At 49.0% G+C, this 26,971-nt stretch overlaps 2 protein-coding genes across 6 annotated transcripts; one reads left to right on the forward strand and one right to left on the reverse strand.

Annotated features, from left to right (window-relative positions):
- Window positions 1-213: 213 nt before the first annotated feature.
- LOC114683921 (sialic acid-binding Ig-like lectin 12) lies at window positions 214-12,685 on the reverse strand. 2 transcript variants are annotated; one of them, XM_028858293.2, is made up of 8 exons: window positions 12,211-12,685; window positions 11,755-12,015; window positions 11,519-11,566; window positions 10,123-10,380; window positions 8,958-9,051; window positions 8,533-8,611; window positions 1,776-2,010; window positions 214-309 (listed from the first exon to the last, which is right to left on the reverse strand). In XM_028858293.2, exons 1-7 carry the CDS (start codon window positions 12,635-12,637, stop codon window positions 1,822-1,824), a joined length of 1,356 nt encoding a protein of 451 aa, XP_028714126.2. In that variant the 5' UTR covers window positions 12,638-12,685; the 3' UTR covers window positions 214-309; window positions 1,776-1,821. The 2 variants fall into 2 exon arrangements, with proteins under 2 accessions (XP_028714126.2, XP_037055968.1); XM_037200073.1 differs by lacking the exon at window positions 11,755-12,015.
- A 2,319-nt stretch (window positions 12,686-15,004) lies between these two features.
- Window positions 15,005-26,971, forward strand: Ctu1 (cytosolic thiouridylase subunit 1). 4 transcript variants are annotated; one of them, XM_037200101.1, is made up of 4 exons: window positions 15,005-15,364; window positions 15,808-16,025; window positions 24,471-25,002; window positions 25,285-26,971. In XM_037200101.1, the coding sequence occupies exons 3-4, from the start codon at window positions 24,495-24,497 to the stop codon at window positions 25,920-25,922; spliced, it is 1,146 nt and encodes a 381-aa protein (XP_037055996.1). In that variant the 5' UTR covers window positions 15,005-15,364; window positions 15,808-16,025; window positions 24,471-24,494; the 3' UTR covers window positions 25,923-26,971. The 4 variants fall into 4 exon arrangements, with proteins under 4 accessions (XP_037055996.1, XP_037055991.1, XP_028714150.1 ...); XM_037200096.1 differs by lacking the exon at window positions 15,005-15,364 and having other exon boundaries at window positions 15,641-16,025; XM_028858317.2 differs by lacking the exons at window positions 15,005-15,364; window positions 15,808-16,025 and adding an exon at window positions 22,183-22,235.

Below are 26,971 nucleotides of genomic sequence, written 5' to 3' on the forward strand. Positions count from 1 at the left end.
TCCATCTCTGTCTGTCTCTTTCTGTGTCTGTCTTAGTGAGTCTGTGTTCTACTGCTGTGAAGAGAATCTATGACCACGGCAACTCTTAGAAGGAAAACATTTAATTGGGGCTGGCTTACAGTTCAGAGGTTTAGTCCATTATCGTCATGGCAGGAAGCATGGTGGCAGATAGGCAGACATGGTGTTGGAGAAGAAATTCTATATCCAGATTGGCAGGCAGCAGGAAGAGAGAGTGACCCTGGGCCTGGCTTGAGCTTCCCCCTGTGACATATGTCCTCCAACAAGGCACACCTCCAATGATGCCACTCCCTGTGAATTATAGGGGCCATTTTCATTCAAACCATCACACCGACTCAAAAAAAGTATAGATTAATCAGCAGTGATAGGTATAATATGTACAGCACAAATACAGGTTCAGTTCAGTTGTATGTTCACAGAAAAGTGAAAAAATTGCAAAAAAAGTTAAGTATTGTCAGTGTTTCCTCTTATGTTAATTTCTTTCTTTATGCTTTTTATTCTAAAGTGCTTTTCCTTCCCAAAGAACATTCATTGTTTAAAAAAATCTGGAAAAGGAAACCAAGTTAGGACACTTTGGACAGCTCCTCAGCATCCACAGGGCTCTGTCCGCAACTTTCTCTGAGCTGTGTGCATCAGTGCAGTCCAAACAGCAGAGCAGAATGGAACAGCATCTCTGTCAAACTGTCTATCATTTATCTTTCTATCTGTACATCTATCTTACATCTACCGCCATTTATCTTATCATTATCTATTTTCTATCATCTACCTACCATTTACTTTTCTATCATGTCTCTCTGTCTACCTATCTCTCTAGCTACCATTCACCCACCTAGTTTTGGTTTGAATGTACATGGTCCACACAGGCTTATGTATTGGACACTTGGTACCCACCTGGTGGTAATAATTTCTAAAACTACAGAGCTTTTCAGGCATGTGTCCCAAATTGTAGAAGTAGGTGTCTGGGGCTGGGCCTGGAAGATGGATATATACTTCTGGCTCTGGCCTAAACCCACTGTTTCCTGATCCATGAAGATGTGTGGAGCTTCCCTCATGATAGACTGAAACCATGGGCCAGAATAAACCTCTCCACCCCTCATGTTTCTGTCAGTGTTTTGTCAACAAAGGTAAGAAAACAAACTAGTACATACAACATGAAATTAGAAGGCAGATTGTTTGGGTAGAGAAAGGGACAAGCAGCTAACCAAAGACAGACAGGAGAAGGTAATAGCGATGAACAAGGCTATGTATACATGATACACTTGGAAGAAAATACAACAAGACTTATCATGGTGTAAATAATACATGCTATTTTTTAAATAAAAATTAAATCTAAAAACATCAGTCTTGGCACTGGAGAGATGGCTCAGTGGTTAAGAGCACTGGCTATTCTTGTAGAGGACTAGGGTTCAATTCCCAGCACCCATGTGGCAACTCACAACCCTCTGTAATCCAATTCCAGGGGGTGTGATGACCTCCGCAGACAAAAGACATGTGAGCGGCGCACAGATATACAAGCAAAACAGATACACAGGCAAAACACCCACACACATACAATTGGAAGAAAGTCAAGTTTATGGTTTCCTGGGCACAATGGCGGTTGCCAGAGCCTGGGAACTGGGTGGACAGGGAGCACAGGGGCATGAGCAGTAGCAGAACTCCTGTGTGATACAGGAGCGGCTCTGAAGTCATGTGCAGGGCATGTTGACCCGGTGGACTCTTTCCTTCTCTAGAACCAGCCAGCATCTGGTGTCTCTCACCCTGCGGCAGCTGCGCTCCCTCCAACCATGGTCACAGCCATGCGGGTCACTTGTGGGACTTTATCTCTGAGTACTCCGTGGTGGTGTCCTGCTGCCCCTGTGGATTCCTGGGCTTCATCTCATGGAAGTTGAGGGATGCATAATGTACCTCTTCCTCTGTGGATGAGGGGGCCGCCTCAACTGTGGGAGGCAGGGGTTCGAAGCTGTCATCTACCTGGGGTTCAACCAGGGGACTCTGTGTAAAGAGAGGGAGAAAGAGAGTCAGGGTAGGACAGCAGGGACCCTTGGGACCCCTCATCCACTCACCAACATACATTTTAATTTTTAAATTACAAGTATTTGTGTAAGGGTGTATGCACATATGGTGTAGTACTCACAGAGTCCAGAAGAGGGCATGATTTCCTACGGCTGAAGTTAAAGGATGTTGTGAGTGCTGGATGTGGGTTCCGGGAACTGAACTTAGGTCTTCCACTAGAGATAAACACTCTCTTAGCCACTGAGCGAGCTCTCCAGTCACCCGTGTGCATTTGTGTTGAATTCACCCTCATTTCTACATTCTCCAAACATTTAATAACAAGCACCCAGTCTCCCTAGCTCTACCAGCAAGATACTATTTTTGCCTCTATTTTATAGATCTGAAGCTGAGATGGAAACAGGCAAGCAACTTTTCCAGACTCCCTGGCAAAGCTGGTGCACAGCTGCCATCCTAGACTCAAGGCAGAGGCAGGACACTTGCTACAAGTTCAAGGCCAGCCTGGACTACACAGTGAGTTCCAGGCCAGTCTGGACAATCATAACAGGTCATAAAGAGAAACCCAAACCAAAATCTCAGCCAAAACCATAACCAATTCTTCTGACTCCAACACCTAGTATTGTACTAGGAACACATGTGTGAGATTTTTAGATGGTTGTTGGATAGTTCAAGGTGGTATGGATGTGCTAGACATAGGACTGGGCTCTTTCTTCTTCATGTGTGTGTTACATCTGTGTGTGGTGTGGGTACATGTGTGAACACAGAGGCAAGAAGTCTGTATCAAGTTGAAAGGACCAAGCAGATGCTGTCAGTCTTCTCTCAGAGATCAGGCCTCAATTTCAGTTTCCTGAGACTTGAGCAAGCAGTTTCTGGGAGGGCCATGAACAAAAGACACAGTCCTTGCAGTAGCTCCCTTTCTGCACGTACTCTGACCTCTCAGTGTTCAGCCAGTTGTTTGCTGTCTGGGACTACTCACCAACTTAGAGCTGCGTGCATGGGTCAATGTGAACATGCAAGGCCGGCCAGCCCCCATTGCAGCCCAAGGACAGTGTCTGGTGTCAGCACACCCTTTAATCCCAGCACTTGGGAGGCAGAGGCAGGTGGACCTCTGTGAGTTTGAGGCCAGCCTGGTCTATAGAGCGAGTTACAAGATAACCAGGGCTGTTACACAGAGAAACCCTGTCTTGAAAAGAAGAAAGGAATAAGAAAAGAAAAGAAAAACCATGGGCCACACACCTCATGGCCTTGGGGCTATGGACTGGGGGCTGTGGCACATGGCTACTGCCCAGAATCACAGGAGAGTATTGTACCACATGCTGCTGGTACCAGTAAATAATCAAAACTCAAACTTTGAAGTATGGTTTCCACAGAACGGGTGTTGCTTTGATGTGATGTTCAAGCTAAAAATTTCTTAGCTGGGCTGGCAAGATGGTTAAGGGGGTAAAGGAGCTTGCTGCCAAGCCTGATGACCCGAGTTCAATCCCTGGGACCCACATGGTGGAAGGAGAGAACCAACTCCTGAAAGTTTTCTTCTGACCCCCACATGCACACCCTAGCATGCACACACACACACACACACACACACACACACACACACACACATGCACGCTAAACAAACAAACATAATAAAAATATTAAAAAGAAAACTCATAAATCTAAAGAATCGTAAGGGGAACATTGTGAGCCTGGAGCATTTGTACCTGAACCCTCAACCCTTGTCAAGCAGCAAAGCAATAGACTCAAAGTTAGAGAAATGGCTCCGAGGTTGAGAGAATTCACTACTCTGCCAGAGGACCAGGGTTCAGCTCCCAGCACCCATAGTATCTAACTCCAGCTCCAGAGATCTGATTCCCTTTTCTGTCCTCGGTGGGTACTGCACTCAAGCATGTGTGTCCACACATGTAATTAAGCAATAATAGTAATAAGAAAGAAGGAAAGAAACAAAGAAACAGAGAAAGAAATGAAGAAAGTGAGAGTATTTGTCCTTTTGTGACTGTCTTGTTCTTGTTTTTGTTTTTGCATTCCTCCTTTTTGCCTCAGATTATTTCCTGTGCTCTCTTCACCCTCAGTGATGGGCGCCTGTCTCCTCCTGTCTGCTCAAGGCAAACATCTGATTCAGCTTCCAACCTCTTTCACTTATTGCCCTTCATCTCCTGTCACTCAAACCCCATCCTCAGCCCATACTTACTTTCTTCATTTTGGCTTCATTAGCTATCCAGCAGCCAGTCCAGACTCCCTCCACACCATCTCCAGCCTCCTTCCTAACGCCTCTGCCTCTGTCCTTTCCTTGCTAACGTTTTTCCTGCCTATTGCATCCAGAAGCGTCCACAGAAATTACAGTTGGAGTGAGGTAACCCAAACCCAGAAGGACAAACATGGTATGTACTCACTCATAAGTGGATACTAGATATAAAACAAAGGACAATCAGACTGCAACCCACAGAACCAGGGAGGCTACATAGCAGGGGGGACCCTAGGATGACTGTGGCTTATAATAAGTTTTGGTTTTTCTCAATCGCTGGGCAAGCCTCAATGAAACATTTCACTATTAGAATAAGAATTTATACTGTATCAAGCTGATAGTAGAAAAATAAATAAATTAATCTAAAAAAAACTCTGCCCCATTGCTACTCAGGGTCTCTCCTACTCTGCTGCTGCGTCAGATGGACAGAGAGTCCTGAGTTAAGTCGTAACAATACAAAGACTCTTTGCTTTTGCATCAGAAAAAAAAAAAAAGAAAGAAATTACAGTTGGATGATTGTTCCTTCTCCACGGAAGCTGGGGTTAGATTGTTCCTTCTTGCACTCATAGTGGTCTGTTTGCTCAGACATGATTTACACACTCAACTTCTCCAAACTCACTTCCTGTGGTGGCCTAGGCTTCTCTTGTCTCTTCACACAGCCCTCATAGTTGCTTTTCCACTCGCTGGCTGCCTCCTGTTTCTGAGGTACCTGCTCCTCCCTCTATCTGAAATAATCAAATGGCAGAATCCAATCTCCCTCATCACTAACCAAAACCACATTCAATCTACAGAAAATATTTAGAAGCCATGCATCAGGTGAGGACTAAGAGCCAGAGTAGATAAAGAATACCTATAATTCCTCAACAACAAACAACCCAACCAGAGAAATAGACAAAGACCTGGAACAGACATTTCTCCAGAAAGACAGGAAAGAGATACTATTATTATTAGAAAAATGCACATTTAAACCACAAAGAAATAACACCTCACACTCTTGAGGATATGCACTATTAAATTAATGCAAAAGAAAACAGAAAATAGCAATATTGAAGAACACGTGGAGAAATGTAAAATGGTTAAATCACCATGGAAAATAGTATGACAAATTCTCAAAAAATGAAAAGTAGAACTATATGACCCAACAATGCAGGTATATACATATATAAAATAATTGAAAATACAATCTTGATCTTTCACATTTATGAATGTTCATATCACAGTAGTAAACAGGTAGAAGAAACTCAGAAGTTGGCTAAAGAAACTGTGGTACATACACATACAGTGGAATATTACCAACCTTCTAGAACAGCAAGGACTCTTATAGTGTGCTACAACATGATGGATCCTAAGTACATGTATTAAATGAAAAAAAAACAGTCACAAAACGACAAATATGGTGTGGTCCTACATAGGAGGTATCTGTAGAAGTCAAATTCACGGGGGGGGGGGGGAGGAAGAGGGGGGGAAGAGGAGGAGAAGGAGGAGGAGGAGGAGGAGGAAGAGTGGCAGATGCCAGGGGCTTGGGGAGGAAAGCCTAGGGAGGCGGTAGGAGCTGTTGCTCAGTATGTAGTTTTAGTTTTTCAAAATGAAAAAGTCCTAGGCATCTGTAACACAACTGTGTATGTGAAAAGGGCAAAAACGGTGAATTTTATGTTACATGGGGTTACCAAAATCTAGAGCACAGATGATAGATAGACAGACAGGCAGATGATAGATGGACAGATAAGTAGGCAGATAGATGATAGATAGAAAAATAAATAGATAATAATAGATGGATAGATAGATAGATAGATAGTGATAGATAGATAGATGAGAGATAGATAGATAGATAGATGATAGGTGATAGATGGATGGATAGATAGATAGATAGATAGATGATAGATAGGTGATGGATAGATGGATAGATAGATGATAGATAGGTGATAGATAGATAGATGGATGGATGGATGATAGATAGATAGATAGATAGATAGATAGACAGACAGACAGATAGATGAGATAGTAAACAAACTAACCACATAGCCTATCTTCCCAGCACTTCCTAGTTTTTGTACCTTCATTTTCCTACAATAAATGTCTCTATCTTTTACATGGTATTCATATATTGTCTTTGTTGTTTGTTTGAGTGGTTTGATAACTGCCTGTCTAGAATAAAACACGACTGAGCCCACGGTTCTCTAAGTATCTTCAAAGACGGGTCCCTGGCACCTGGTCTGCGGGCTTCCTTGTAAGTACTCCACATTTCACAAACGGATGGAAGGATGGCCCTGGGGCCATGACTCGGGTAAAGCGCTTGCTGCAGAACCGTGAGAGCCAGAGTCTGGATCCCGAATGACATAAATGCCAAGTGGGTGTGGTGACCCACCTGTAATTCTAACCTTAGAAGGCAGAGGTAGGGGCTCCCTACAGCAAGCTGGCTAGTGAGACTAGCCATGTCTGCCACCTCTGGGTTTGACTGAGTGGCACTGCCTCAATGATAGGGTGGAAGAGCCAGGGAGGGTGGTTCTTCACATCAGCCTCAAGCCTCCGCTCGAATGTCCACCTACACACACACACACACACACACACACACACACACACACACACACAGAAAAAGACAAAACAAGGATATATGGAACTCTGTATCCTTTCCAGAGCCCTCCAGAGGCACACAGAACTTCCTGGAGGTTGACCACAGAGAAGATTCCAAGGATGGAATCTAGGAAAAGCTCAAAGGAGCACCAAGGCTGGGAGATGGCTCAGTCAGTAAAGACCTTGCAGCACAAGCCTGAAGACCCGAGTTCGATTCCCCAAACCCATTATAAAAGGTCAGGGATGATCTGCAGGCATAAGATCCAGAGCTGGGGAGGCAGAGACAAGAGGATCTCTGGGGTCCCTGTCAGCCAGTTTAGCCTAATCTGCAAGCCCCAGGCTTCGTGGGAGAGCCTGCCCCCTAAAAATGACTCTTGAGGAACTACACTTAAAGTTGATCTTTGAACCCCAACTCTCTCTCTCTCTCTCTCTCTCTCTCTCTCTCTCTCTCTCTCTCTCTCTCTCTCTCAATGACTGATACTTCGGCAACATCTTAAAATTTGCATCTGAGGCAAGCTTCCCATCTTGCCATGCAGGGCTGAGGAGTTTGGGCTTTTACGTTCTAAATCAGCCCTTGTGTCAAATCCAGCCTATTGTTTATTATTATTATGTTTATTTTTTACAAATAAAGCTTTATTAGCACAAGGCATGCTCATCAGTTGCATATGGCCTATGGTGTTTTTCCTATTACAGCAGCAAAGCTGAGCAGCTACAGAGTCAGACCACCCTTCATGTTACTATATAAAGTGGGCTCAGGGAGCAGAAATTCAAATACAGAGCAAGTGGGTAAAACTAATAATTTGCTCCTGGTAGCAGGTAAGGGAAGCCAAGGGTCAGGGAAGAGGGAGGAGGAAGAGGAGGAGGAAGAGGGACACACTGGGACTGAGAGACAGAGAGAGACCCAGAGAGAGGGAGAGTTAGAAGATGAAAGAGAGAGGAAGACAGCAGAAGAGAGAGGGGAAGAGGAGGAGAGGCACAGTGAGGAGAGAGGGGACATGGAAAGGGAGGAAAGGAGAGAAAGAAAGAAGAGGAGGAAGGACCCAGAGAGAGACAGAAAGAAGGAGAAAGGGGAGGAGGAGGAGAGACCCAGAGAAAGTCTGAGAGACAGAGGGAGACAGGGGAGGGGAGGATAGAGGGAGGGGAGGGGAGGAAAGAGAGGAAGAGAGAGAAACTGAGAGAAAAACAGAGACGGGGTAGAGAAAGAAGCAAAGGGAGGGACAGAGATAAAGGAGGAGAAAGAGAGGGAGAGACAAAAAGACAGGCAGGCTCTCTCTCTCTCTCTCTCTCTCTCTCTCTCTCTCTCTCTCTCTCTCTCTCTCTCTGTGTGTGTGTGTGTGTGTGTGTGTGTGTGTGTGTGTGTGTGTGTGTGTGTGTGTGTGAGTCATGGTAGGGGCCAAAAGGTGGAGAAGGTCCTGCACCTTGTTATCCTGATGAGGGAGACCGGATGAGAACTTGAGGTAGAACAGAAGAAAAAGAGAAAGATAAGCTGAGCCCTCCTCCCTGCCCAGCCAGAGAGCAAGCAGTGTGGAGGACATGGTCTGCAATTGTCAAATTGGGGAACGGACTAGAGAAGTCTGCTTGCAGGACATCCAGCTTGAACCACACTCAGCAGAACAATCTGGGATCCATCTCAGGGATGGTGTCCAGGCAGGAAGATGCTGGGTTTGAACACATACACACGGATCACTCACCTGAGAAACCGAGCCCTTGAGTGCATCTGGATCTGGGGCTGTTGAAGCTGACCTGGCTGGTCTCTTATAGGATCTTACCCTGCAAGGACACCAGGGGCCTCTCAGTGTGGGCAGGTGGAGGGGCAGCTGGCATCCTCCCCCCACACACTTATAATTAAGCCTCTGAAGGATGGTCAGGTTGGCCAGTGGTCCCGTCCCAGAGGCTCCTGTGTTGAAAGGTGGTTTTCACCATCTGGGACAGTGGGGCCTGAGGGTTGCAACACTCCAGGGTCCCACACACCGACCATACGCCTAAACCACAGCTTCCCCTGACTTCAGGCTCCCCTGACTTCAGGCTCGCTCTTCCAGGCCTGGGCTCAGGGTCAGGCGCCAGGCTTGTCCCTCATCACCCCAGGTTGTCCATCCCCACCGACACTGATACTCACACCAGGAGGATGATGCAGCAAAACAGGAAGAGGAGGGCTGTGGCTCCTGCACCCACAAAGGCCCCCACAGTCATTTCTGATAACGCTGCACTGCCTGCAGAGAGAGAACTCTAAGAAAACTCCCCTCCTCTCCTCCCCTCCCCACCCCAGCCTTGCAGGAGCCTGGACCTCCTGCTTTTCTCACCCCTAGCTCAGGTAACCAGCGCAGGGACCTGTGTGGAAGGGGCAGTGGAAGGACCCGAGATGGCAGAGGGGACATCAAAGAGCTAGGCGGCAGTTTGACTTGATTTAGTTCGGTATCTTGTCCAGGATTATTTTTGCATTTTTAATTGGATCATTAAGTGTATCTCAGTATATGTCAGGACCTGGGTTCCAACCTCAGATTCACAAACAGGCAAAGGAATGTGTCATCACAGCCAGATGTAATGAAGAATGCATGCCCTTCCAGCTATCTGAGGCTAAGGCAGGAGGATCTCAAGTTCAAGGGGGGTTTGGGCTATAGACTGAGTTCAATGACTGCCTGGCCAACTTGGTGAAACTGTCTCAAAATAAAGATTAAAAAGAGGGCTGGGGATATAGGTCAGCTGTTGAATGCCTGCCTACCTTCCCTCAGTGGTAGCACCCTGTCTTGAATTCCCCAATGAAGGGCTGGCAGTGCTGCTCAGTGGTAGCACCCTGTCTCGAATCCCCCAGTGAGGGGCTGGCAGTGCTGCTCAGTGGTAGCACCCTGTCTCGAATTCCCCAGTGAGGGGCTGGGGCATGGACCACTGCACAGGCTTGACTACTGAGTTGTCCATTTGTTTGTATGCTGTTTTGCTTTGGTTCGGTTTTCTCTTGAAGTTTATGCTCTTAGCAAATGCCCCTTCCTCCCGGCCTGAAGAAGTAAGGAGCTTGTGTGCAGAGCTCACCCGTCTCAGTCCCAGCCACTCTCCTCAGGATTTGCTGCTTCCTGAGGTGACTCCCCACCCCCACCCCACCCCACACACCCTCCTTGCAGCAGGAATAAGACAGAGAGGCTCTGGATATTTACAGGCCGAGCTCACAGCTCAGCACAAGCTGGAGCTACGCTCCCCTGTGAAGCTGCGGGAGCTGCTGGGAACACCGCACGGATGGGACAGGAGTTGACCTCCTCCTGCTGCCCGCCTCTGGCCCACAGGTCACTCACGCTGTGGATGCAGGCTCAGGGAAATGTGCTGGGAGCCCAGGGCATGCTGAGCTTGGCAGGTGTACACTCCTCCATGCTTAAGATGCACTGGAAGCAGCTCCAGGAGCCCAGGTTTGGACGGCTTCGAGGGGCACAGACTCAGATTACCCCAGGTCCAGCTCAGGTTGGCAGGGGGATAGCTGTCGGTGCTACAGAAGAGGCGTAGAGACTGGCCCCCAGAGACGGGGAGAGATGAGCCGTTCTTCAGGATTATGGGTTCTGTAGAGAAAGAGACAGTCATTGTGACGAGATTAAGAGAAGAGACACTAGAATCCAGAGAGGTGGACTGACACCAATGGGGAGAAAGAAAAAAACGAAGACACAGACTTTCACCTACCACCACAGCAAGAATCCAAACTTATTTTATTTCAGTGTGAGGTTCTTGACTCTAAGCCTCAAAATTAGAGAGAACAAGTGATGCAGGCATATATTTGGAGTTGATGATGAGAGTGAGTCAGACAAACTGGGGTGGGGGGGTGAGAGAGAGAAAATTGAAGGCAATGCCTTGAGTAGCTCAGGCTGGCCTCAAACTCATGATGTAGCAAGAATGACCTTGAACATCTGATCCTCCTGCCTCCACCTCCCAAGTGCAGTTCTGCACTACTATGTCCAGCTTATGGGGTTCTGGGGATGCAACCCAGCTAAGGCTTTGGGCATGCTTGGCAAGGTTTTATTTTATTTTTATTTTTATTTCATCAGTTGAGCCACATTCCCTGCATGTAGTTTATTACTCAGGAACATACACTTGTGGTCATAGATACAAGACCTAGTCACTGTTCACTGCTGGTGGTAGAATGGACTCCCTGCCCTTGCTGCCCATGGGTATTAGAAACCCACAGAATTGGATCCATCTGTGCTGGATACTGCAGTCATGGAGAACAAAGATCATCTCTGCTACTGACATCTTGTTCCTCTCAGAACCTCAGGGGACAAGGCCAGGCTCAGCCAGCCCATGTGGACAGGACACTGGTCACTTACAGTTTGGAGACCGAGCTTCTGAGAACAGTACTGTGTGTGTTCTAAGTGTCTAACCATGTAGCTGTGTCTCTTTGCACAAGAACTCAGAGAACAACTATTGGGGGTGTGCAGGCAGATCCATAAATGGAGAGAAGGTCCTGGACAGTGTGGTTCTGCTGTGTGCATGTCACCATGTGCCTGTGGTGGGCAAGGGGCGTGTGCAGATCTGGGGGAGTGAGGGGTGGATACTGACTGGTGCAAACACCTAGGAGCTTCAGAGGGGATGGTCCAGTGGCTCCCCAACAAGCAGCCTCCGTCTCCAGGTGAGTCCTATGTGAGGAAGAATAAGCCCCGCCCTGAGCTGAAGAGGTGCAGATCTCCTACCGAGGACAGCTCCTACCTGGGTCAGCTCCTTGATAGACGGTCACAGTCAGATTCTTTGGAGCATCTAAGAGAGAACGACACAGTGGATTCATCACTCACCCTCTGTCCCCAGCAGCTGTCTAGGTGGGGATGGCAGGGGACAAGCATCCTGACAAGTCCCCTTATCAGGATTTTAGAACCCAGTGTCCAGACCCTGACACCACCTTGGGGACCATCTGCCTTAGCAAAACAGGCAACTCAGCCCAGCCTCACATGACACATTGAGACGGATGGTCATCCTTGTGGTCACACCAGTTCCAGGCAGGGTCACCTGACAAGTGAGGTTGGTGCCATGGTCCCAGGGCTGGGGGCTGATGGTCAGCAATGAGGCATTGGTGCTCAAGAGTGACACAGAGGTACCAGTCCAGGAGAAGGTGGGGGGCTCACAGGCCCAAGGCGCAGAGCAGGTCAGGTTGCTGGGATGTCCAGCCTCCAGGGTCTCCGGGATAAGGATGTGGGGGGTGTTAGTGAGGGCTGGTGAGGAGAGGGGAGAAATGGAGGATCAGGAGGGGTGAGGTGCAGCTTCAGGGGAAGCCCGGGCTCTGATCCAGCTCCTCCCCTGAGCCCTGATGCTCAGACCCCGCTGTTCCCAGGATGGAGTCGTATCCCAGGCCTGCCCTGTGGCACCCATGGCTTTCCCTGGTGGCTTCTCTGCAAGTCATGTCTGACCTGTCACATGCAGAGTCATCGTGTTCCGAACATAATTATACTTCGCTTCTCCTCTTTCCAGGCGAAAGAAGTATGAGCCTGCGTCCTCCTTCCTGATCTTTCTGATGTCCAGGGAGCAGTTCTTCTTCTGTGGGTCTCCCAGCAGGAAGAATCGGCCCTGGGTCTGCTTCGGTGCTGGCCTTTGTGGGTTATTTGTGGCCACTAGGGAACCACTCCCTATTTTGGCTCCACTACGGAACCAGTATCCATGAATCGGGTCTGAGTCAGTCCATTTCTCCTTGGCGTAGGTGAACCTACAAGGTACGCGGATACACAGGCCCTCTTGCACCACCACCTCCCTTTCCACACTCAGGGTGTAACCCTCCAAAACCTCAGGCCCACCCTCTACCCCTTTCATTCCCCAGAGCAGCAGCAGCAACAGCAGCATGTCGAGCTGAAGCTGCAGGGCCACCAGAAGTCTGACTCTCTGGGCTCTTCTCTGAGGAACTAAGAGATGCAAGGCTGGAGGAAGTCCCACCGGAAGCAGGGGGAGGCCAGGACAGTGGCTGCCTTGGGAGGAGGAGCTTGGACCTTGAAGATCAGCCACTCAGATCTCCTGAGGCCAAAGAAGGCAACTACCTCCCCCAAATTCACTCGTGTGGGGTCTGATCCCATCTTCTCCCTCTCTGCACTGACCTTGGCCTTTGAGTGGCATGTCCTGCCCAGTGAAAATGGGTTTGCTTCATCCAGAGCCCACAGAGCCTCCCCTGAGGCTGATGATATTGGCGGAGTTGGGGACGGATGTAGAGCATAGGGGAGAAGAGGACCTGGGAGATGCAGGCTGGGGGTAACCAGCCTCTCCTCCCTCCCTCTGCAGCTTGTCATGGGCACACTCTCTCTGAACACACCTGGGCTGTGTTCCAAAGCACCACTGTCCAGTGGGAGGTGGATCTCAGGCCCCTGGAGCGTCTCACAGCCAGAGCCTCAGTGGAGGAGGCACAGATTGGGTGGACAGCTGCTCTGAAGGGGTGGATGTGAACCTTCTTCCATTTAAATCCCTCCAAGGGATCTGAAGATGGAGCGAGCTTGGTAGAGTGTTTGCTTCGCAGGCACAAAGCTCTGGGCTCCATCTCCAGCACCACCTGAATTGTGTAGGGCAGAATGTACTGCAATCCCAGCACTTAGGGGTAGGAGGCAAGAGGAGCAGGACTCCACGGTCAACCTCAGCTGCAGAGTGAGGTTCAGGCCAGCCTTGGCTTCAGCAGATCCTGTCTCAAAACATACAAACCAAACCCTCAAACCAAACCAAAACAAACACAACAAAAGCGAATACACGGAGGCCACAGAGGGGAGTCTCACTCCCAGGAGACCCGGGGAAGTGGAGGCTGAGGCACTATACAGTGGGACTTGCTAGAGATGTAACCTATCTAGCAGGAGGGGAGATATTTTAGAGAGAGGTGCTTGTGACCTCCATTTGGCTATCAGACTTTTTGGGACAATGGGCCCCCAAATAATTAAAATTTCCACAGGACTCCCATGTTGGGGAAACAGAAAAGCTAAAGTCCACATAACACCTACAGGATGAACTCACCACCCAGGTAGAATCCACACAGTTTTGACAACACATTGGAACACCTTGTGGGCCAAACAAGTATGTGTCACTGATGGGCACCACCACACCTTGACCAGGACTACTTGATCATGCACACCTCTTGCCCTCTAATTAAACCTAAACTTGACATCAGGACCCTGAAGATGGACTTGAGGGTCACTGAACCTCTATTTGTTTCTCTTCCCGGTGTAACCAAGTTACATTAAATCTCCCTCTTTCTTATGTCTTTAGTTGGTGTATGGAGGGTGAGTGTGGCCAAGCCTGCTCTCTTGGGGCCACTAGTGCTCAAGCATTGACCTTGAAAACTACAATAACACAGATTTTTGTAAAAGTAAAATGTCCTTCCTTGTTCCAGGATGGATTTCTTGTTGGTGTTGGAATTCAGGGTCCCTCACATTAGTAGATGCTCTGCTGCTGAGCCACGTCTCCAGCCCCTCACTGGGGGATTCTAGGCAGGGGCTCTACCACTGAGCCACACCCCATCCTCTCACTGAGTATTCCAGACAGGCTCTCTACTGCTGAGTCATGGCCACAGCCCATCATTACATATTTCTTCCTTGCTGTTGTCTCTTACTGTCCCCTTGCTCCAATGACTACTAGTTTACTCAGGGTCGCCCACTCACCAGAGGTTCCTGTGAACAGAGGAAGTAAAGTGAGGAACACCAGCCTTGCATTGTCTACCCTCAGGGATGGTCAGCATTTCCTAGAAGAAGACTGTGTTTAACTTGTGGTGGGAGGTAGGAGGAAGTGGAAATATTCCTAAGAGGTTGTGCCTCCTTTGACTTACATCAGTTTTCCTTGAAACATCTGAGATACTTGCAGAAAAGTGACCCAGAGATATACCAGAAGATGAGTGCCTGAAAGAAACCATCCATTGTGAGCCCTCCAGGGCCATCCACATATTCCCTTCTCCTGATTCTACGTTTGCTCCCCGTGATGGCTATTCGTGGTTATTGACTGTTTCTATTTCTTTAGGGTTTATTGGTCTATTTAAATGGTTTATCTGGTCTTGATTTAATTTTGGTATGTGGTATTTATCCAGAAAATTGTCCATTTCTTCCTGGTTTTCCATTTTTGTGGAGTACAGGTGAAGTATGATCTGATGATTCTCTGGATTTCCTCATTGTCTGTTGTTATGTCTCCCTTTTCATTTCTGATTTTGTGAATTTGGGTGCTCTCTCTTTGCCTTTTGGTTAATTTGGCTAGGGGTTTGTCTATCTTGTTGATTTTTTCAAAGAACGGCTATTCGTGGTTGTTAACTTGACTGCATCTGAAATTAAGTAAACCCAAGTGATGGGCACACCTGTGAGGGTTTTTTTTCCCCTCATCATTTCAAGTGGGAAGACCCACTTTTAATCTGGATCTCTTTAGGTGAGAAGATCCACCTCTGATCTGGGCACACCTGCTGCTGCTGCATTGGAGCCTACTTCTTCTGGATTCCAGCACACACTGAAAACCAGCTGAGACATTGAGCCTCCTGGACCGAACGACTGGATTCTTGGACCTTCCATTTGATAGCAGTCATTGTTGGACCAGCTGGACCGCAGCCGGTAGATCATTCTGGTAAATCGTATATGTGTATATAATGGTATATATCATATATATAGTGTATATTCATTCTATAAATCCTGTTCCTTCAGAGAACCCTGACTAATACATGTGGGTTTAGGCATGTCTAGCCACCATCCTCAACTAGCATTCTCAGTCTCTCTCTCTCTCTTTCTCTGTCTCTGTCTCTCTTTCTCTCTCATCTATCTATCTATCTATCTATCTATCTATCTATCTATCTATCATCTATCTATCTATTATCTATCTATCATCTATCATCTATCTATCTCTATCTCTCATATGAGAGTGCACACACACCACTTTCTGCATTTTCAAGTGGCAACTAACCTTTATCCCCATCTTTGCCCAACGCTCTCTCTCTTAGTTAGCAGAAATTGCAGCAACTCAGTGGTCAGAAGGGCTGGGCCATGGCCCATCTGGTTCCCTGTTGTCCCCAGTTTGTAAAGAAAGCAGGACAGGAAGAGAAGACTCCGAGAACCTGCATCTGAGAGAGGAACTTACGACTCCACAGCCCACAAGAACTGAGAAGACCTAGAGTGTCACTTCCCCATTTTCAGAAGACCTTGAGTTCCAGAATGAAAGTGCTAAGGTGGCATCTGATCCCTCCCAAACACACGTGCTGAGATCCTTATCCCCAAGGCTGTGGTGATAACAGGTAGGTTCTTGTGGATGGAGGGAGGTCAGTGTGTAGAGGGGTGCACTTTCCTGTACATGCGCATATACAATCTAGAGCTCTGCTTTGGGTATCTTCTTCTGTCACTCTCCACCTTAATTTCTGAGCAGGATCTGTGATGGTTAGTTTCAATGGTCAATTTGGCAAGACCTAAGACCACATAGGAGCTGGGTCTCTGGTCATGCCTGTGGGGCATTATCTTGATTAGAGTAGTTGAGATGGGAAGGCCTGCTCACTGTGGGTGGCTCCATTCCCTGGGCTGGGATCCTGGATCGTATGAAAAGGAGAAAGTGGCTGAGCACCACCATGATTTCATTGCTCTCTGCTTCCTGACTGTGGAGCAATGTGATCAGCTGCTTCAAGCTCCTGCTGCCCTGATTCTCTGCCATGGTGGACTGTATCCTGAACTGCAAGCATAAATAAATGTTTGTCCCTTAAGTTGCTTTGTCAGGATATTTTATCAACAGGAAAAAAAGAACACTAAGACAGGCTCTCCTGGCTGGCCAGTGAGCCTCTGGGATCTGCCTGACTCTGCCTCCACACTCCAGCACTGTCATTACAGATTCACACCACCTCTCCTGGTTCTTATGTGGGAACTGGGGATCCGAACTCAGATCCCCACACTCAAGCACTCTTCTGAGTCATCTTTCCAGTCCCACAGAGATGAGTTGTTTAGTGTCTTAGTTAGGCTTACTATTGTTGTGATAAGACCCCATGATCAAAGCAACTCAGGAAGCAAAGGGCTTATTTCACTCACAGTTCCATCATCAAAATTAGTAGGGGCAGGAACTCAGGCAGGGCAAGAACCTGGAGGCAGGAGCTGATGCAGAGCCCATAGAGGAGTGCTGCTTTATGACTTGTTCCTGAGGCTTGCTCACCCTGATTTCTTAGAGAATCCAGGACCACCAGCCCCAGGCTGGTACCACCCACAATGGGCTGGGCCCTCCCTCATCAATCACTAATTAAGAAAGTGCCCTACAGGCTTGCTGACAGCCCCATCTATAGAGGCATTTTATTAGTTAAAACTCCTCTCTGGGGACTCTATCTCATGTCAAGTTGACATAAAACTAGCCAGCACATTTAGGAATGGCTTAGGTCATGGGGGTGGCGCCTTCACAAATTGGAGTAATGCCCCTCATACAAGACACCCAAGGAAGGTGGTTTGCTTGTTCTACCACATGAGAAAGCATCATTTGTGAAGACATAATCATTCATCAGACATTGAATCTGCCACTGCACTGATTAACCTGTTTTATAAGGAATAAATCTCTGATGTTTATAAGCTGCACAGTTTGTGGTACTTGTATGGCAATACAAATCTTGCTAGTGTGAGGAGTGAACTGTCCAGTTGCGTGCATTCTCTACCTCGTGCTCCATTCTCTCCTTTATCAACTTTTGTCCACTGGTCCAATTTAATGCTTTTGAACTATCACCTGTGTCCCATGATATGATGGATGGAATTTCATTCACTCATTCCATTCATTATTCATTCATTCAGCTGATATAGCACACTCATGTTGTGTCTCTAGTCTCCAGCAAAGGCAGGTAGGACAGATCCAGTGGGCAGCCACATCTTGTTGGAAAATAGATTTGCCCATGGGGGGTGGAGGATGGTGGTTTGAAAACAATGGCCCCTAAAGGAAGTGGCACTGTTAGGAGGTGTGGCCTTGTTGGAGGAAATGCGTCACTGTGGAGGTGGGCTTTGAGGTCTCATATGTGCTCAAGCCATGCCTTCAAGTGTCTCAGTTCACTTGCTGTTGCCTATCTGCCCATCAATATGTATTAACTCTGAGCTCCAGCACCATATCTGCCTGCACGTCACCATGTCACACCTTGATGATAATGGACTGGACCTCTGAAACTGTAAGCTGCCCCTCCAAATGTTTTCCTTTATAAGAGCTGTTTTTAACAAAATCTTAGTCATTTGATTTTACTAATAAAGACTTGGGAGCCGATGCTGGGGTGAAAGCCTGCTAGCTCAGAGAGGCAGAGAAAGCACCCAGTTAACCTTCCTCCTCAGCAGACATCCCAGAAGCTTTTTTTCTTTTACACCATCTCCAAACAACCTCCTCAAACTCAGTGCCTCCCCCACCCCACTTCCTGTGCGTCTCTCTATCCATCCTCCTGACTCTCTGTTTACCCTCTATGGTTTTTCCCCTATGTTCACTTCCTGTCAACTAGTTGCTTGCTCTGCCTCTGGACTTATGGTTGACTTTATTTAATCCTGTTTACAATATTTAAGCAAAAAACGGTGCGTGCTAGGGCTAAGCCACACCACAACTAGAAACAGGTTTTTCCAGTAAATAATGCGATCTCGGGGTTCACAGTGTGATCAAATACCCTGCAACAGCCATGGTCATAATGTCTTCACAGCAGGAGAAACCCTAAGACAGTGGGTGAACGCTTGAGGTCATACATCCAAACCCAGCCAAGTTCCCCTTCTCAAGTTTAACTTCTTGAAAGAGCCTGGAGAAGAACTGGAAGTGGAGTGATCCAGATGCAGCCTTGCTGGTTTAAATCAATTAGGAAACGAATAAGTTTTGATGCTCAACAAAAGGTGAAGAAAGTCACAGTAACCATGAATAATAGAGAAAAGTAAGATGAGAATTTACTTTTCCCAGTAACTTTTCTACATACTGTACTGAATGGATTACATTTAAATTTTACTTACTGGTTGATTAAGAGAAGGCCCCACATAACCAAGGCAGACCTCAAACTCACTATGTGGCCACAGGCCACTTTGAACTCCACATCCTCCTCTTGCTTCCACATCCCAAGTGCTCAGATTACAGGTAGGTACCACCCATGTGGTCTGGGCAGTGCTGGGACTTGAACCCGTGGCTAAACACTCTATCAATTGAGGTATATCCTCAGCTCCCATGTGTGATATTTTCCTGAAAGGTAATGGTACCACAGGAAATGCAGTATCTGGGACAGAAATGTGATAGTTTCTACTTAAGTGACACTGGTGAGCAAATGTCGGCTGTCGATGGTTAAGCTAGGTTATCAACTTGTAACACAGAAGCAAAAGGAACCTCAACTGAGAAATTGCCTCAGTCAGATCAGCCCATGTGGGATCTTATTGATTGTTGACTGATGTGGGAGGACTCAGCTCCCTGTGGATGGCACCACTCCTGGGAAGATGGTCCTCCCAGTATAAGAAAGGCAGTTAAATGGGAGCCTGGAAGTAAGTCATTAAATAGAGTTCCTCCATGGTTTCTGCTCCAGCTCCTGACTTCAGCTCCTGCCACAGCTTCCCTTGATGATGGACTGTGGTCTGTAGGCTAAAATAAATGCAAGTTCATTTTGGTCAGTGTTTTATCACAGCAACTAGGAAGCAAATTAGGGCATTGAGCCATAAACACACCAAATAAACCTTGCCTGAAGATCAGAGTACAGAGCTAAGCCACTAGTTAGCCATAGAGGCCAGCCAGTGGTGGCACATAGCTTTAATCCCAGCACTCAGGGGGCAGACAGATCTCTGTGAGCTCAAGGTCACCCTAGGCTACACAAGATTGATCCAGTCTAAAAGATAAACAGAGCCAGGCAGTGGTGGCACACACCTTTGATCCAGCCTTTGGGATCTCATGCCTTTAATCCCAGCACTAGGGGAGATGGAAACAGGAAGTGATATGGCTGGACAGAGAAGGAATATAAGGTGGGAGGAGACAGGAGTTCACTCTCTTTCAGGCTGAGGAGTTGGTGAGGTAAGATGTGGTGGCTGTGGCTTGCTCTTTTGTCTCTCTGATCTTCCAGCATTTATCCCGCTATCTGGCTCCGGGTTTTTATTATCAAGACCAATTAGAATTCATGCTACATACAAGGACCACAGGACAGAGTGGACTGGTCAGATAACTGAGCTGGCTCTTTCTATGGTATCGAAACATCATCCCCATGGTCTAGGTCAGCATTTCTCAACCTGTAGGTCATGACTCCTTTGGGTCGAATGACCCTTTCACAGGGGTCACCTAAGACCATCAGATAACACAGATATTTACATTATGATTCATAATAGTAACAAAATTATAGACACGAAGTAGTAAAGAAAATAACTTTATGATTGGGGGATCACCAGAACATACAGAACTGTATTAAAGGGTCACAGCATTGTTGGACCCCAAAGTTTAGGGTCTCAAGTGGGTGCCCCAAGAACCCAGACTCCAGTCCAGTTGATGCAATAGCACGAGGTTTTATTATTAAAGCTTCTGTACAGTAGGGCAAACTCTTATCCTGAGAGCAAGAGCCGCATCTTACTGCAGCCCCATGGGGGCTTTTAAAGGAAAAACCCACAAAAGGCATAAGATTACAATTCCCATACAATTTCATTTCACAAGATCATGGTCTGGTTACAGAGTGATCACAGAGGGGGTACAGTTATGTCAACAGGTACATTTTTTCTGAAACCTCAAGGGGGGTATCAGGGCAGGAGTGGAGTTTGCACACAGGTCACAGTGGTCCTTCCTGCAACACCTACAACTATCCCAGTCACAGCTGTGCACATCTCTTAACAGAAATCTCTTTACATTGTTACATTTTGGCAGGGGTGATTGAGTAGTGGCTGAGTCAGGTTGCCCTTAGAACTAGATTTTTAGTTTCTCATTCCCTGGTGCTTGAAGTTTCTCTTTTCCTGAGGCTTGGGGGTGTAAGCCTGAAGGGCTAGGGTCTTTCAGCATCAGGAAGGTTGAGAACCACTGGTCTAGGTCTATCTACCACACAGCTGAACCCAGCCTTGTAGCTCAAAGGTGTAATTCCAGCTACTTGGAGGACAAAGTCAGAAGGATTGTAAATTTGAGGCCTGCATGGACCACATAGTGAGACTCTGTTTAAAAATCAAAAGCATAGGAAGGGGCACGTGTTGAGGCTGTAGCTCAGAAGAGTGCTAACTAGTATCCACCAGTGTGGAGCTTGGGCATGACTCAGTGTTAAAACATTTGCCTAGAATCTCCCCAGGAAGGTGCTGGCAGCATAACTCCATGGTAGAGCACTGAGTTAGAATTCCCCAGTGTGAGGCTGGGATGTGGCTCAATGATAGAGTTCCTGCCTAGAATCCTCTAGTGAGGAGCTGGAGTGCGGTTCAGCCTGTAGAGAGAGCTGTCTCAAACTGGGGAATGATCCATGACAGCAGTGCTTTTCATTTCAAGTTCATGAACAGCAGACTGCAGAGAGATAACGGGGCACCAGATCAGACATGTAACGAACATCCAGCAGAAACAGCTGGGGAAGCCGGGGAACCAACCATACAGTCAGCAGAAGCCTCTGGCTGAAGAAGAGGGTCCCAGGCAGACCGTCTCTGAAACAGCCGTTCCCACAACAGATATTTTTAGTTTATATCACACGGGATGAGCAGTAGCAGAGGTATCTGAGCACGGCTCACATCCCATCTGTGTTCAAGGATGCGCTATCCTTCTTTGAGAATTTACTCGCCTTCTGTTCTCAAGGACGCGGCATTTCCATCTCTGGCTGTTCTCCCTCTCTTTCTCACAGGGCCAGGAGGCCAGCTGGCAGCTGAACCAATGCTTGGGTCTAAAGGATGAGGCGGGCAATCCCACCTCCAGAGCCAGGTTCTGAGCAACCTTAAGCAGCACACAATGACAATTTACTGATGTATATTACAATAGCGTGTGTAGCCGTGAGTCATCTGGACTCCTTTCACCTCTCTGAAGAAAAAAGAAAAGAAAGAAAATAGAAATAGAAAGGGGCAAGATGGCAAACGCTTTTAATCTTAGCATTCTGGAGGCAGTAGCAGGTGGGGTTCTGAGTTCAAGGCCAGCCTGGTCTATATAGTGAGGTCTATATTCATTTAAAAAAAAAAAAAAGCAGCGGTAGCATATAATAAATCGCAAAACTAAGAAATTAGACCACAGCCACTTCTGATTTCGAGCATCTCGCCTGGTGACCTCGCGTTGCCAGGGCAACAGCAGTACCCTGAGCTCGGTCTCCACACCAGCGTGTGCACCTTAAGGAGCCCTGCGTTTTGGGAGCCATAGATTGAAGCAAAGCCGTGCCCTCAAGTGGGAATTGCTGGGAATTGTAGTCCAAGCTGCTGTAGAGTTACAGGCGTTCCGCTGGAGCTGTTACATTCTGGTAGTCGTAGGCAAGACAGTCCAAGGGCTTGTGGGAGTTGTAGTCTCAGGGCAGCTTCCGCTCCAGGCTTCCGCGTGGCAGGCAGAGTGCAGAGCCCATTCCACCCAGGTTAGTGTTCCTCTTGCTCCGGGTCGAGCGAGCTCGGGATTGTGGTGCCACCGGAGAGGTGAAGGTCTCTCAAGGGATTTAGCACTCGCCTTTATGATTGCCAACTCGTGTTCTGACTAGGATCCCCCTCTAATCGGGCCTCTTGCCAGGCCTCTGTTCACCTGGTGGTGGCAGACCATCTGCCTTCTATTGTTCCCAGTTAAGTAGTTCTGGAGACCTCTCCTCTGCCCTTTATGGAAAGTCGGCCACTCGGAGGCACCACCTCGGTTTTTTTTGTTTGTTGTGTTTTTGTTTTTAGACGAGATTTCACCATGTTGTCCTGAATGGCCTGGAACTCACTATGTAGACCAGGCTAGCCTGGAATTTGCAGAAATTCACCTGTCTGTGCCTCCTGAGTGCTAGGATTAAAGGTGTGCGCCACCATGCCTGGTATTACCTCTGGGTTTGCAGCGTCTGTACACAATTTTCTCCCTCCTCCCAGCTATTTACTCAGCTCAGGACTGCCGATGTGGTCTCCTGGCTTCCGTTTCTGCCTGCGCCCATAAGCTACTCCTCATAACAGTAACCCCCTTACAGGATTAGAGTGACTTTGTACCCCATTCTGAATAAATGCCAGGCAGAAGGTGGTGGCCACTCTCAGGAGACAGAGATGCCAGGCAGAAGGGACAGTTTTCAGGGGCAATTGAGGTCTGAAAGTTGCCCAGCAAGAATCTTCACTGGGTCATTTGGAGGTTGATCCTGGAGGCACCTTCTGAGCTTGGTGATTCTCAGCTTGCTGGGCAGGGCTTGAGGGAATGAAGTGGTGAGACACTGATGGGTGCATAATCCAGGCAAGAGGGAGGATGGAATCAAAAGCCAGGAAGGAAATATTTCAAGGAGCAATGCTCGGTCATGAGGGACGAGTGAGCTCTGAGCGCTGCTTGCTGGGCTCAGCAATCAGAAAGAACTCTTGGGGCCAAAGGGGGTGTGTTCCTGGGATACTTGAGAGTAAGGGGGAGGAGCCACAGGGCCTCCCAGGCTGTGAGTGGGCCAGTGCTAACCTTAGTCACAGAAGAACCTAGAAAAGATAACTGGGCTGGATCTGCTGATTGTTAATATGCAAAACAGCGATTGTAAAGGAGAGGAGATCAAGGCAGAGACCAATGACTGAGACAAGCATGCTGGCCATGGAGTAGGTGGGAAGTATCTGGTTTCTCCCTCTCTTTTGAAGCTACAAACAGGATGGGCTGTACTCTTTTAGGGGATCTGAACATGAGTTCTGAGGATGGATTAGGGACTTTGGAAAGCAAGTCAAGACTGGATTTTGCATTTTGAGCCCCCCACAGGGTGAGTGATCAGGGTGGCCCTAGACCCCAGAGCGTGAAGTCTGAGTGCCTGGAAGGGCGGAGCTTCATTTCCCTGTAGAACATCATTTGGTGAAAGGAATCGGGCATGTGGGGGTTGAGGGCTGAGTGGCACTGGTCCTGCCCTCGTGGGAGTTAGTGACAGTAAGTCGGCAGTTGCCAGATAATCCTGATCATTGTGGTCAATCCCAGGGCAGCTGTGCCTGCTCGGATTGACAAGAGGCTACTGAACAGTCCAAGCTGGAAATGCGGTGCTCTGGGGGAGAGGACTGAGCCCGCAAAGTTTTTACTGGTTCAGCAGAACTGGTAACCTAGAGGTGATGCAGGAGGCTGCGGTGTGCCTAGAGGAGGAGGGCACCATGCCTTTCATGGGTGCTGTCTGGTATCCTACCTCCTCTACTAAAATCCAAACATCTGTAGCCCTCTGTCTACAAATAGCAGGCTTTTCCGGGTTCTGGTCAGCCCAGGAAGTCAAAGTCAGTGACACCTACCTTGTCTCCATGGTCAAGGCTGTAATAATAGTGACCTCAAAACTGTGCAACGCGTTCTTAAAGGCACCCCACTTATTGCATGTCTTCCTCCCTGCCCCCCTGAAATCACATCGTCGGGTCTTTGTTTTCTTGATGCAGAAAGAAGCTGCCCTTCCCTTAGTCTCCCCTGTGCAAGGGCCACTCTGGGTAGGTCGTCATTTCCGCAGCCTCCACACAACATAGACTATCCATGTGACCCGCTTCTCTCTCCCTTCAGCTCCAGAGTGCAGACATCCTGGGTGACCAGCTTCCCTTCTTTTTCCATTAGCCCAGCAGTGTGGGTATCTCTTATGACCCCTCTCCTCTCCCATCAGCCCTGCAGTGTAGACGCCCCAAATGATCTCCTACTCTTTCCTTCACAGTGTAGACATCACAAGCTTCCTGCGATGCCCGCCCCAACGTGTTCCTCCTGCCACGCGGCTCGTGCTGCTCTCCGCCGCCCGCGCTCAGGGCAGGCGCTGTGCGGCTCCTGCTTCTGTGCGGCCTTTGAGGCCGAGGTGCTGCACACGGTGCTCGCAGGGCGCCTGCTGCCCCCGGGTGCCGTGGTGGCCGTGGGCGCCTCGGGCGGCAAGGACTCCACGGTCCTGGCACATGTGCTGCGCGAGCTCACGCCGCGCCTGGGCATCACGCTGCACCTGGTGGCGGTGGACGAAGGCATCGGCGGCTACCGTGACGCAGCGCTGGAGGCCGTGAGCAGCCAGGCAGCGCGCTGGGAGCTGCCGCTCACCATTGTGGCCTATGCAGACCTGTTCGGGGGCTGGACGATGGACGCCGTGGCCCGCAGCACGGCCGGCTCTGGCCGCAGCCGTTCCTGCTGCACCTTCTGCGGGGTGCTGCGGAGGAGGGCGCTGGAGGAGGGCGCTCGCCTAGTGGGAGCTACACATATCGTGACAGGTGAGCACAGGAAGGGTGTGGAGGGGTAGTGTATCCTGCGAGGCCGTGGGGTGGCATGGTGTCTCCACCGCCCCCTCTTCTCTCTGGGTTCTCTGTGTCCCCACTTTATGGTCCCTTCTCCATTATCTCATTACTGAAGTTCTATCTATAGGATCCTCCCCTCGGTCTCCTGGTCCAGGGGTTCCCAACAGCGTCCTCCACTTTCCATTTCCAGGGGTTCTTGGCGCCCCCTCCCGGCCCCTCTTTTCTGTCCCCATCCTTCACTCAAGCTCTCTCCCGCAGGCCACAATGCCGACGATATGGCGGAGACAGTGCTCATGAACTTCCTGCGTGGTGATACGGGGCGGCTGGCACGGGGCGGAGTGCTGGGCTCTGGGGGCGAGGGGTGCGCCCTCCCGCGGTGCCGGCCACTGCAGTTCGCTTCGCAGAAGGAGGTGGTGCTGTACGCGCACTTCCGCCGCCTGCGCTACTTCTCCGAGGAGTGCGTGTACGCGCCCGAGGCCTTCCGCGGCCACGCTCGCGACCTGCTCAAGCAGCTGGAGGCGGCGCGGCCATCCACAGTGCTGGACCTCGTGCACTCGGCAGAGCGCCTCGCTCTTGCCCCGGCGGCTCGGCCGCCTCCTCCAGGCACCTGCTCCCGCTGCGGGGCGCTGGCCAGTCACACACTCTGCCAGGCCTGTGCACTCCTGGATGGCCTCAACCGAGGCCTGCCACGCCTGGCCATTGGCAAGGGCCGCCGCGTGCTGCAAGCCCAGCCACCACTGCCCGGGAACCGGAGCCAGGCCACCAGTGACCCTGTGGCCCCACAGGGACCCTGCACCTGTGAGCAATCCAGAGATGGAGTCACCCTCTGCCGGGATGGAGGAGGCCAGGCAGGAGCCACCTGTGCCCTGCAGAGTGACCTGAGCGCCACTGAGTGACCTAAGCCCTGCACTCTACATTGCCCTGTGCCCTGGGAAGTGACTGTACTCTGTAGTGCCCTGTGCCTGTGAAGCAATCTGTGCACTGTGAAGTGACTGCCCTGCAGTGTCCTGCCCCTCTAAAGCTACCTGTCTGTGTCTTATGGGACCTGAGCCCTGTGAAGTGACTGTGTCTCATGGGAGGACCGTGCCCTGGGCAGCAACCTGAACCTTGGAGAAGTTGAGGGAGAAGAGACCAACAACTGTGCATTTCCGCGCACTTCTGTGGGCTCAGGAAAGCCCTGGCTCTCACTTTGTTTGCCCAAGTCAGGTAAACAAAGCTAAATGAGTAGGAGAAACATATTCACAATCATCACTGTGCCCCTTTCATCGAGGTAAAACACAGCTCTTGCTCCTAAGGGAATCAGAGAAAGCCTATTCTGAACCAGCTATTCTGAACCAGCTATTCTGAACCAGCTAAGGGTTTCCATGGCCCTGTGCATGGATTCAGGTTGCCCCGGAACGCTGCTGTGGAAGCAGTTACATAAACATTTAAGCCCTAGATCTACAGAAGGTCATTAATCAAGCCTATTGGCCAAACACACTGGTGTAGGCAGGTTATAGCAAGGCTTGGGAAATCCCTGCTGTGGGCCTCAGCTGCTCTCTGATGGCAGTCTTAGCCTGCGAGTCCTTGGAAGACAGTGGTCTGCTGAGTTGATACATTCCAAACCAAGCTTGCATGGTTTTCGTATGACTGTTGGGTCAGTGTCCTGGTTGGTGCTTTTTGGTTTTATTTTGCCAACTTGACCCTGGCTGGAATCACCTGACAAAATGCCTCCATAAGATCGGCCCATAGGGCATTTTCTTGATTGATGATTGATCTGGAAGGGCCCAGCCCACTGTGAGTGCCGCAGTCCCTAGGCAGGTGATTCTGGGTACTATAAGAAAGCAGGCTGAGCAAGCCAATAAGCAGTATTCCTCCATGGCCTCTGCCTCAGTTCCTGCTCTGACTTCCCTTGCTAATGGAGTGTGACCCGAGAGATGAGAGAAATAAAACCTTTCCTCCCTAA

Source organism: Peromyscus leucopus, chromosome 1, assembly GCF_004664715.2.
Source record: "Peromyscus leucopus breed LL Stock chromosome 1, UCI_PerLeu_2.1, whole genome shotgun sequence".
NCBI classification, from domain to species: domain Eukaryota; kingdom Metazoa; phylum Chordata; class Mammalia; order Rodentia; family Cricetidae; genus Peromyscus; species Peromyscus leucopus.

Excerpts from the sequence above, each read along its gene's own strand:
- LOC114683921 (XM_028858293.2), bottom strand. The coding sequence starts at position 12,637 with ATGCTGCTGTTGCTGCTGCTGCTCTGGGGAATGAAAGGGGTAGAGGGT. Across the intron at positions 12,016-12,210 it reads GATGACTCTGCATGTGACAG|CCCTCACTAACACCCCCCAC; the intron begins GTCAGACATGAC and ends TCTCCTCACCAG. Across the intron at positions 9,052-10,122 it reads CCTGAGCCTGCATCCACAGC|GCAGTGCAGCGTTATCAGAA; the intron begins GTGAGTGACCTG and ends CTCTCTCTGCAG.
- Ctu1 (XM_028858316.2), top strand. The coding sequence starts at position 24,399 with ATGACCCCTCTCCTCTCCCATCAGCCCTGCAGTGTAGACGCCCCAAAT. Across the intron at positions 25,003-25,284 it reads AGCTACACATATCGTGACAG|GCCACAATGCCGACGATATG; the intron begins GTGAGCACAGGA and ends TCTCTCCCGCAG.